This window comes from Amblyraja radiata, chromosome 13, assembly GCF_010909765.2.
Source record: "Amblyraja radiata isolate CabotCenter1 chromosome 13, sAmbRad1.1.pri, whole genome shotgun sequence".
NCBI classification, from domain to species: Eukaryota; Metazoa; Chordata; class Chondrichthyes; order Rajiformes; family Rajidae; genus Amblyraja; species Amblyraja radiata.
The window spans coordinates 7,254,884-7,265,940 of NC_045968.1; the positions used below are offsets into that span (position 1 = coordinate 7,254,884).

Genomic DNA, 11,057 nt, shown 5'->3' on the forward strand with positions numbered 1-11,057 from the left:
TAAAGATAGCGGAGTCAGGGGATATGGGGAGAAGGCAGGAACGGGGTACTGATTGGGGATATTCAGCCATGATCACATTGAATGGCCTTGCTGGCTTGAAGGGCCGAATGGCTTACTCCTGCACCTATTGTTTATTGTCTATTGTGAAACCAAAATGTATAAAAATGGCCTTTATTAAAATCTGACAATGTGAACTTTAACCACATGTGATTTGTTTCCTATTACAAATGTCAAATTGTGGAGTACAGAGACAAGTAAATAAATGATGGATCTTTGTCCCAAACATTATGGAGGCACTGTAGGTGTATAAGTGTGTAGACACAAAAAGCTGGAGTAACTCAGTGGGACAGGCTGCATTTCTGGAGAGTAGGAATGAGTTACGTTTCGGGTCGAGACCCGTGTGTGTGTGTACATATATAATGTATATGTGGGTATATGTACACACAATGAACTTTCTTTTTCTCGTTTATTATATTGTTTACAGTGTACTATGTTTGCATATTCTATTGTGCTACTGCAAGGAAGAATTTCATTGTTCTATCTGGGACATATGACAACAAAACACTCTTGATGACTGCAGTGGTTCAAGCAATTTGTTCATCATCCCCCTTTTAAGAGCAGGTGGGATGAATATGGAGCTATTGTTTTGTCAGCAATATCCATGTCCCATGCTTTGTTCAAAACCATAACCTCTGACAATATGGGCAAATGTCAGGTTTGAATTAAATGAAATAGAGAATATATTATCCAGACCGTTTGATTCTCCCAGACCAAACTCTTTGATTCTTTGTGGTCCAAATCATACACCCTGCTGGATTGTGTGGAAATAATGTTATCTTCTGTTGCAAACTTAGACCTCTTTATTACTATTCCGAGTTCATGAAAGAATCTGAAATTGAGACATTGCAGCACTGGGTATATTCTTAAAAATAAACATGGCTCTGCATATGAAGGCTGGATGCCTTGCATTACCAAAAAGTATTCATTCTTAATCTACAAATAATACTGTGAAATATATCCAAAACAGATTATGTTGCATTATGATTCTAATTTGAAATAGTATTGACCATTCTTTATTGATAGGTGCAACTTTCTTTAATGGAATAAATTATTGAAGTTAGCAGTTATTTTCTTAATCTGATATGAGATTACACAAGTATGACTTCAGTATGAAGGTAGACACAAAATGCTGGCGTAACTCAGCGGGTGAGGCAGCATCTCTGGCGAGAAGGAATGGGCGATGTTTTGGGTGGAGACCCTTCTTCAGACTCAGTATCTTGTACAATTTAAAGGGGCTGTCCCACTTGGGCGACCTAATTGGCAAGTTTAGAAGAGTATAGGAAACTTTCTTTCAAGTTCTTACCTTCCCGGAGATGTGATTGATTTTCGGATCACATTCTCCAGGCTCTGCAGCCTACCATCGCTGGAGCTGGGAGCTGTCTCGGACTGTCGTGAGCCCCACCACGGGGAGCGGACTTAACATTGGAGCGGATCCCTTGCCTGGGATCGCTCCCACCGCAGCCTGTGGACTTACCATCAAGGGCTCGCAGTCTCGGGAGAGGCCGAGTCGGGAGCTCCAACGCCACAGAAGGTTCAACCAGCCCCGACGCGAGGTTCGATCGCCCGGTGCGGGGGAGCTGATAACCCCCGATGCACGAGCTGAACGCCTCGACACGGAGGGCCCGAACGCCACTGGCTACGGGAGTCAAGACCGTCCCGTCAACGGTGGGCTCGAGGCCCCTGACCGAGGAAGAACAAAAGGAAGACCTTGAACTTTATTTCGCCTTCCATCACAGTGAGGAATGTGTAGGAATCACTGGTGGATGTTCATGTTAAAATGTGTTTTTGAGTCTGTTGCTTTTAATTGTATGACTGACCTGGCCAGTGAAATTCCTCCGATGTTGCAAAACATACTTGGCGAATAAATTCTGATATCAACAATAAAGCATTTAAACATAGACTTAGAACATAGACATAGATTAATCTGAATTTATTAATCAAAGGACTGTGTTTTTGAAGACTTATCTGGGAAGAAGCGCTGAAGGTCTCTTTGAGCCAGATCGCATGCGTATCGAAGATATTCCCCTTATTCCTGCTCATTTAGCTACTAGGTAGTTAATTTCCCGAAAGATGAAAATCTGCGGCTACACTAACTTCGGGAAAATTGGACATTGAATAGTGGAGAGTGAAGACTACCTCCCTTCGACTATGATGAAGACTATCTACGACTACCTTTGACTACCCTCGATTACCTACGACTAACATGCTGACCTACTACGACTAAACCTACGAGTAAAAAAAGTATCGATTTTTTCCATGGCGACCTTTTTTTACTCGCGGACATTTTTCAACGTTGCAAAATATGCTACAACCTAGCTGAAGCCTCGAGTACGCCTGAGACCACTCTCGAGCATGAAGGAGACTTACGAAGTGCTACGACCTCGTGTCGACCATGCTGCGAGTATGAGTCGAGGGTAAACTCGCCAGAACTCGCGGGTTAGGTCGCCCAAGTGGGACAGCCCCTTAAATGTATTTTAAAGCAGGCGTGAAAATTGCAATTTAAAGGTTTTGTGACTAAATTTGAAGTAGCATTGTTAAATCAAGTCCTGGGCAAACTAATCCAGGTAATACAGGTACAGGTGCACAACCTTTTATCCGAAAGCCTTGGGACCAGACACTTTTCGTAATTCAGAATTTGTCGGTCTTCGGAATGGAAATTTTTTAGCGTAGATTTTAATGGCTGGCTCAGTGGTAGAGTGCTCGGCTCATATCCGCAAGGTCGCGAGTTTGCGCCTTGATCCCGGCAGTTACTCAGTCGCGAGTTTGAGTCTTCAATGTCGTTTTTTCTTGCAGAATAAATGTCTGTATGTAATGCAGTGTGTTGAATGAATTCCTGAATTTGTAAATGTGCCCGCAGCATTGAATCAACTCTCGCATTCATGTCACCCTAGCAGGGCTACATGCCCTTAGGCGGCCTAGCTCGGGGATTCTTGAATCCCCGAGCTAGGTCGCGAGTTTGCGCCTCGATCCTGGCAGTTACTCGGTCGCGAGTTTGTGTCTTCTATGTAGTTTTTTCTTGCAGAATAAATGTTTGTATGAAATGCAGTGTAGGAGAGGTGCACTGACTGTGTGGGCAGAACTTTGGAAGTGATTGCCCACCAGTCTAAAAAGCCGATGTGTCTCCCTGTCCCTGGGATAGCAGGGGGCGATCAAACAGCACAATACCCCCCTCCCCCTCCAACTCCAGAGGAATCCGCTCCCCGATGGGCCGCTACGGCGACAAGTGGCAGTTTGCCCACAGCCCGAGCTGCGCCCCCTCATCCGCCACCCCAAGAACAAGACGTACCTTGCACACCATCAGCTTCTTCCCCTACGTGTTCCTCTGGAGTTGGAGCGGGGCTGGGCTGGAGTTGCTGCTGGCTGTGGGTCTCTGGGATCTCCGTGCTTGCAGTGGGCCTGGGGGTCGGTGTCCCGTTGGTCCTGACGTCTCCGGCCACCCCCCTGGACTGGAGCTGAGACTGGGAACTGTACCGCCCTTGCCCCCTCCCTCTGCAACTGCAAACAACCCCACTCTCCTGCAAGGGCGGTACAGTTCCCGGAGGATGGCAGGTGGCCGGAGACGTCAGGACCAACAGGAACCCGGTCCCCGATGGACCCCTACGACGCCCCGAGCTGCGCCCCGTCATCCGCAACCCAGGTTCCTCTGTAGTAGGAACCAAAGATCTTTGGTTGGAACGGGGCTGGACTGCTGCTGGCTGTGGGTCTGTGGGATCTCCGTGCTTGCAGTGGGCCTGGGGGTCGGTGTCCCGATGAGGGGGCGCAGCTCGGGGTACGGCTTCTGGTGGTCCTGACGTCTCCGGCCAGTTTGCAGTTTTCCTCTGTAGTTGGAGCGGGGCTGGGCTGGGCTGGGCTGCTGTTGGCTGTGGGTCTCTGGGATCTCCGTGCTTGCGCTTGAAAACGTTCACCGAGGGCGGCCCGCAGAGGTGACAGCGGAACCTCCGGTCGGTCCTCGAAGAAACGGGAACTAAATCCCCATTCATAAAAGAGAAGGTGAGGGTATATTGCGCGGGAAGGTTAATAATTGACAATATGCTGCGGCCTGCCCGCTGAGTTAAAAAGTTCCCACGCAAGACTCACGATACACTGTGTATCGTGAGTCTACCGTGGGAACTTTTTAACTCAGCGGGCAGGCAGCAGCATATTGTCAATTATTAACCTTCCCGCGCAATATACCCTCACCTTCTCTTTTATGAATGGGGATTTAGTTCCCCTTTCTTCGAGGACCGACCGGAGGTTCCGCTGTCACCTCTGCGAGCCGCCCTCGGTGAACGTTTTCAAGGACCTTTCTTCAAGGACCCCAAAAATGGCCGCTATTCGGAGGTTTTCGTTATTTGGATCTTCGGATAAAAGGTTGTGCACCTGTACTGTCATAATATCATTCGTTATTTTTGTTGTGCTGCCAATACGATACCCTTTAAGTAAAATAATATCAAAATGGTTAGTAATAAGTTCGTAGAGAAAATTTCTGTAGTTGATTCTCAGTTGATTTGCAATGCCGAGCCCTCGGTTCTTTGCTACTCCATTCCCTCCGGCCTTCCAAATTCAGATTCTTCAGAAAAACTTTCAGTTGGAGAGGGTAAGCAAGTGTATTTCACGTTTGGTGATTGTTTAGGCTGCCACATCACCCACATATTGCAAGTTATTATTTCCTGTTTGGGATGATGAAGAAAAAAAGCATTAATTCCATGTAATTAGTGTGTTGACTGATCATTGTGAAAATAGTTTGAGTTATAACAATCTGCAGGAGGAACACAGTGGGTCAAGCAGCATCTGTGAGGGGGGGGGGGAATTGGCCACATTTCAGGTCAAAACCTTGCATCAGGACAGAGTGGAGAGGGAAGATAACTGGTAGAAAATGGGGAGGGGCAGTGTAAGGCAGGGATGAGTAGGTTGGTGGACTGAGGAGGGGTGAAGGATGATGGGCAGATGGATCCAGCTAAGGGAGAGAGGTGTTTGGAGACAGGTAGAAAGGTGTGGACATGGAAAATGGCAGATGGAGACGTGAAGGCGAATGGGGATGGGTAAAAGGACAATGAGGATATACAAGGGTTTTGAGTCGTGCAAAGATGACAATGGCAACCATTAAGAAAGAGGAGAAGGGCAGATAGAACAAGAACGAGATGGAGGAGGGATGGGAGGGGGGAAGTCTGTGTATATTCCGTGCGGTGTAGGGCATGGAACTAGGAGCGGGATTAAATTAAATGAGAGTGGTGTTGGAAGAGGGTATAGGAAAGGGAACAAAAATCGGAGGATTGGATCAGCAGAGGAGACGCACATGAGAGATACAGGTTATCTGAAATCGGATAAATCAATATTCATATTATTGGGCAGTGAAGGACTCGGGTGGAATATGAGTTTTTTTCTACTGGTTTGCATCGAACATCACCCCAGCAATGTAGAAGGCCAAGGATGGACAGGTCAGCGTGGGAATGGAAAAATTGAAATGTCTAGCAACTGGGAACTCGGGATGTCTATTGCAGTGTGGTCTGCAAATCAGTCAAATAATCTGCTCTTGGTCTCGCTGATGGAGAAGAGGTCACATTGGGAAAGTAGTAGACGAGATTGGAGGAAGTGAACCTAGAAGGGTGTTTTAGGTCCCTGGATGATGGTGAAGGAGGAGGTGCAAGAACAAGTGTGGTTGCAGGGAAGGTGCCAGGGGTCAGGGAGGGGGAGTAGGAGGGATAAGTACAACAGGGAGTCACAGATGGAGTGGTTCCTACTGAAGGTGGAAAAGGGTGGGAAGGGAGAAGATGTACTCATGGTGGGATTTCATTGTAGCTGTCGGAAATGATGAATAATGATGTGCTGGATGAAGTAGTAGTGTGAAAGGTGAGGACTAGGGGAACTATATTCTATTTAGAAGGAGGTTGGATGAGATCAGGTCTGACAAATGGATGAAACATAAAAGAGGGCTCCATCGACCACAGTAGAAAGGCAGCTATGTTTCCTGAAAAAGGAGGACATTTCAGATGTCATCAATAGGCTGGCCTTATCTTAAGAGCGTATGGTAGAGATGGAGAAAATGAAAGAAAGCATCTTTGCAAGGATTGGAATGGGAAGGCAGGTAGTCTATGAAGCTGTGTGAGTTAGTAGGTTCATGTTAAATATCATAATAACTACTGTCTCCTGAGACGGTCACATAGATTTAGAAAAGAGACAGAGAAGTGTCAGAAATGGGCCAAGTGAATTTGAGAGCAGAGTATCTATGGAAATAATAGATTAAAAAAATTACCTGGCTTGGTATTTCGTGGAGAAGAACTATGTAGGTAAATTGAAGAAATTCGTCTGTCCTGATCTGGGAAAAAAAAACTATTTAATTATAAAAACATGTAATGCAAATATCAGGCACAGTAATGTTGAGTGATTTTAATTTCTCACCTGTTGGTGAACTTCCTGTATTTGAGCCATGTTGTACTTCATAACCTCAGTAGACTTTTGCCACATGATGTAGCTGGCACTAACTATTGCCAGTTGCCAGATTGGTCTTGTTTCAGGGGCTATAAATCCAAAATTATCTGATGAGAGGGAAAATAAGTTTAAAAGTCTTAATATTTTTGCAACATTTTTGTTATTGTTTAACAATTTGTTACAAGACATGGGTAACTAATATACCATACCAGGAATATTGTAGCCAACCACAGGGTCCATCCGTTTTCTCAAATTGAGATAAAATTCATAATCTTCCTTGAAACCGTCTGAGTCTTTAAAATTACACTTTAGAACAGTGTCTGGAACTGATTTCTTATAAAATAATACTTTCGCTGTGCAGAATTTAGTAACCTATGGTGAGAGACAATTACTTTAATTTTCAGTTCAGTTTTCTCTTACTACTACCATTACTTGCAGTGTACCATTTATTCATTTGAGGCAAGGTGCCCAGAAACATAGTTTGTTTACTTATTTTTTTAAAAGGTAAGGAAAGCTATCGAAGGTTATTCACTTAATTTCCTGTTACCTAAAGTACATTGTCAAAGGAACATTACCCAAAGCAGATGATGTATAAAATAGGTTTTTTTTCCATTTGGTCAAAGAATATTGCATGCATCATATAACTGCTCTTGTTATTTCTACTTACATTTGAGAACCTTCCATTTCTCACTTCAAATTTAAGATGGTACTTGCGCCCTTCGTTAACCATAATCTGGAGAGAAAAATATTGTGTCACCACAGGACTTTGATAACTTAATCTTGCCCCGAATGTAATCCTTTCCCACCCTTACACATTAGAGGGACTCAGTGTATCTCTTGCCTTCATAAAAAGTGTAATATCTACTGGATTTGTACATCTAACCAATTGCCACACCAAGATGTTGAATGTGCCACTAAACTAGGCCATGTGTATAATTTCCAGAGCAAGATTATCTGTATATAGACACAGAATGCTGGAATATGTAACATGGAAACATGTAAACTGATTTTTTTTTAAAAGAACTTGTTGAAGAATTAGTTGTCAAAGCAGAAAAACTCGCAAACTTTAAGCTGGAGATATTGCAAAATTTGCGTTTAACTTGATTTCTAAGGTAAATTGGTATTTAGTAATGCTAAACGTAAGAAAGTATTTGTTGCTAAGTGCTGTGGGTTTGCAGACAAAGTAGTTGTCTACTTTGGCAACAACCCAATCCACCCTGGAGTTTGCAAAATAGAGGAGTTTATGTTTTTCATCTCTATTAACAAAGCTCCTGGTGTAAACATTTTAAAAATCGATTATATGTACTGTTGATTTAGAAATGGGTGACTGATAATTATTACAATTTGAAAGCCACATTTAACTGGAAGAAGTGAGTTATGTAAACTAGTAACTTTAACGTAAGCTGATTCAGCAGCTTTCCCACTAAAAAGAGGCAGTTGCCATTGCCTGTTTATGTGCTTTGCATTTCAATTCTTACTTCTAGTTTGCAACTTGATCTTGAGCTATAATACACGATTGATTAGTTTGCAGAAACAGCACACTTAGATTAATTTTCTGTTCAAAATGTCTTGTGAAAACCTTTGCAAATAGTCTTTTAGAAACCAAGTAATTGTTATGTTTTATAGTCTTACCTCAAGAGATGCTTTCTTCAGCTGATGTAGCTGAAAAACATTGTGTGGCGATCCATGATGGTAGTTTAAATAATGGATGGCCACGCTTGCAGCTTGCCGAGCAGCACGAGCTTCTGTACGAAGTTTCATATTAATATCTGGAATCTCTAAATTATTTCCTTGGGACATTCCATTTAGTGATATAAAACAACTGACTAAGCATAGAACTGAGTACATGTTTGAACAAAATCAGTGCGGAACTAAACGTTGAGCTCTGTCTTCTATGGCAATTGCAGCTTCAGTTGTTGTGTCAGTTTCATAACCTGCCCCGTGATCTTCACGATTGCGCATTGAAGTACTAAATATTAATGATTTGTGCATTTTTTCATGAACTTAAAAGTTTGTCTACAATATTTGCACATTTCCCTTTTATTCATTAGAAGTGCTGATTTTTCTGTTTATTCTGTGTATCATTATTAAACCAAAAAGGGATTTCCTCTAACATTTGAATTGTACTAAAGTTATGTTAAGTATCTGAAAGCTTTGTGCTACTTTTTGCTATTAATCTCCCTTTTTGTAAGAGCCATGAATATTATTTTGTAATGCTGTCAATTTCCACCTTCAACCCTGTTAATACAATAAGCATAAGAACAATATTAAAAAAAAAAAAAAAGCCTTGTCACTTGAGAGTGAAGAGAACCCCATGCAGTTTACAGGTTTATTTTGTATTCCTGTTCTGTGCTGATTTAGAAATCTAAAACAAAATACTTAGATATTCCAAAAGAATAATTGCAAGTACAATGTCAGGTAATTGTAAACATTTTCAGAAATTGCAGAGAAAAGTAGGTACGTGCGGCTTGCGAGGCAGTAATCCAAAAGAGCTATTTTACATTGAGAGTCCAATGTTCAGCCCTTGCAACTCAAACATCAACTTTAATGAAAGGTTATGTTTGTCTTGGGTTCGTTCGTCTGGTTGCTGTATTTTGCATGGATGGTTTTGGCTATTCTTCTCCAACCTAGCGAATGCAATTTATGTTACACATGATTAAATAAATAAATGACCAGCTGAATTGAAGTAAATAGCGATGAAACAATGTTATGCCAATCATAGTCTCTTGGAACTCATATTTTCTCCTTAAAATCTGTTGGCTCTTGAATTTGACAGTTAAACTTTTGATTTGAAGTTCTGAATTTGATTGGTCAGATTGATGCTTCCTTGCACTTATTTGCCTTTGAATCGGGGGACTGCGATATTGATTATGATGTGATGAAAATTTATTCAAGTGTAATTGTAATTAATGATTAGCACTGAGGTTTGGTAAAATAGTAGAAAATAAATTAATTTCAAAAAGCATTAGGGTTGCTAAAAGACTGCAGCTTTTTGCATCTTGGAAGAAGGATGTGGCAGGGAAAGTGGCTTGTGGTAGCATCTTGTGACAGCTGATGTAAAGGATGATGAATGACGTGCTGCATGTGCCAGCTAGTTGGCTGGAAGGTGAGAATATTAGGGAAACTATCTCTGTTCTGACTGGAGGGAGATGGCGTGTAAACAAAAAAGTGGAAATGAAAGAGAGGTTTCCATGAATTACAGCAGAAAGGAAGCCACATTTCTGTAAAAAGGAAGATATTCCAATGTCCTAAAATGGAAGAACTAGGATTGAGAGCATGTGCAGCGGAACAACACATCTCTCAACACATGCTCTTCAGCACAATACCTGCCAAATATCTACACTTAGCCATAGTAGGAAAACTAATCATGTTTCTTTAACTATCTACAAAAGAATATTAAAGGTACACATAAATGCTGGAGAAACTCAGCGAGTGCAGCAGCATCTATGGAGCGAAGGAAATAGGCAACGTTTCGGGCCGAAACCCTTCAATACAAAATAATATTGTTGTGCATTGACAGCTTATATGCAGAATTATTTTTTTGATTATTGTTATTTGTTCCCAGCTTTGAATTTACACATAAGAAGCAGTCTGGTGGTTCGGGCCAGTATGGCAAAGTTATTGGAATGTTGGAACCTCTGGAGCCTGAAAATTATACAAAGTTAGAATTTGATGACAGAACAATTGGAACAAATGTGCCGCAACAGTATATACCAGCCATTCAAAAGGTAAGGGGTATGGTTGTTAGCATAAAGTAACATTAGCAAATTTGCAGATGACATAAAAGCTGGATGGCAGTGTGAACTGTGAGGAGGATGCTATGAGAATGCAGGGTGACTTGGACAGGTAGGGTGAGTGGGCAGAAGCATGGCAGATGCAGTTTAATGTGGATAACTGTGAGGTTATCCACTTTGGTAGCAAAAACAGGAAGGCAGATTATTATCTAAATGGTGTCAAGTTAGGAAAAGGGGAAGTACAACGGGATCTGGGGGTTCTTGTTTATCAGTCAATGTAAGTAAGCATGCAGGTACAGCAGGCAGTGAAGAAAGCGAATGGCATGTTGGCTTTCATAACAAGAGGAGTTGAGTGTAGGAGCAAAGAGTTGTATAGGGCCATAGTGAGACTACATCTGGAGTATTGTGTGCAGTTTTGGTCCCCTAATTTGAGGAAGGACATTCTTGCTATTGAGGGAGTGTAGCGTAGGTTCACAAGGTTAATTCCCGGGATGGCGGGACTGTCATATGCTGAGAGAATGGAGCGGCTGGGCTTTGTATACTCTGGAATTTAGAAGGATAAGAGGGGATCTTCGTGAAACATATAAGATTATTAAGGTTTGGTCACACTAGAGGCAGGAAACATGTGGGGGGGTTGTTTGTATGGTGTTACCTAAAATTGGACAATGCAATGTTCACACTGTTGGTATTTCACACGTTTTGTCTTTCCATCTCTGTTCTTTGTCGACCATCTGCCAATAAACACCTCCCTCCCCCCTCACCTGTGACCACCTATCACTTGCCAGACTTTGTCCTGTCCCCACCTTGTCCAGCTTATTCCCCCCCCCCCCCCCCCCCCCCCACAAGACAATCAGT

The 11,057-nt window shown here is 42.5% G+C and overlaps 2 protein-coding genes across 4 annotated transcripts in view; one reads left to right on the top strand and one right to left on the bottom strand.

Moving 5' to 3' along the window:
• gfm1 (G elongation factor mitochondrial 1) overlaps positions 1 to 11,057 on the top strand; it is a 51,199-nt gene that overhangs the window by 32,085 nt on the left and 8,057 nt on the right. For both annotated transcript variants that reach the window (XM_033031147.1, XM_033031148.1), the window contains one exon: positions 10,034 to 10,196. In XM_033031147.1, the coding sequence (XP_032887038.1) occupies positions 10,034 to 10,196 (163 nt within the window). The remainder of the gene's footprint in view (positions 1 to 10,033; positions 10,197 to 11,057) is intronic.
• Positions 1,969 to 8,472, bottom strand: lxn (latexin). 2 transcript variants are annotated; one of them, XR_004413747.1, is made up of 7 exons: positions 8,101 to 8,461; positions 7,136 to 7,201; positions 6,678 to 6,840; positions 6,439 to 6,575; positions 6,293 to 6,355; positions 4,426 to 4,709; positions 1,969 to 2,631 (listed from the first exon to the last, which is right to left on the bottom strand). XR_004413747.1 is itself a non-coding variant. In XM_033031154.1 (6 exons), the coding sequence occupies exons 1-6, from the start codon at positions 8,314 to 8,316 to the stop codon at positions 4,575 to 4,577; spliced, it is 780 nt and encodes a 259-aa protein (XP_032887045.1). In that variant the 5' UTR covers positions 8,317 to 8,472; the 3' UTR covers positions 4,451 to 4,574. The 2 variants fall into 2 exon arrangements, 1 of the variants encoding a protein (XP_032887045.1); XM_033031154.1 differs by lacking the exon at positions 1,969 to 2,631 and having other exon boundaries at positions 4,451 to 4,709; positions 8,101 to 8,472.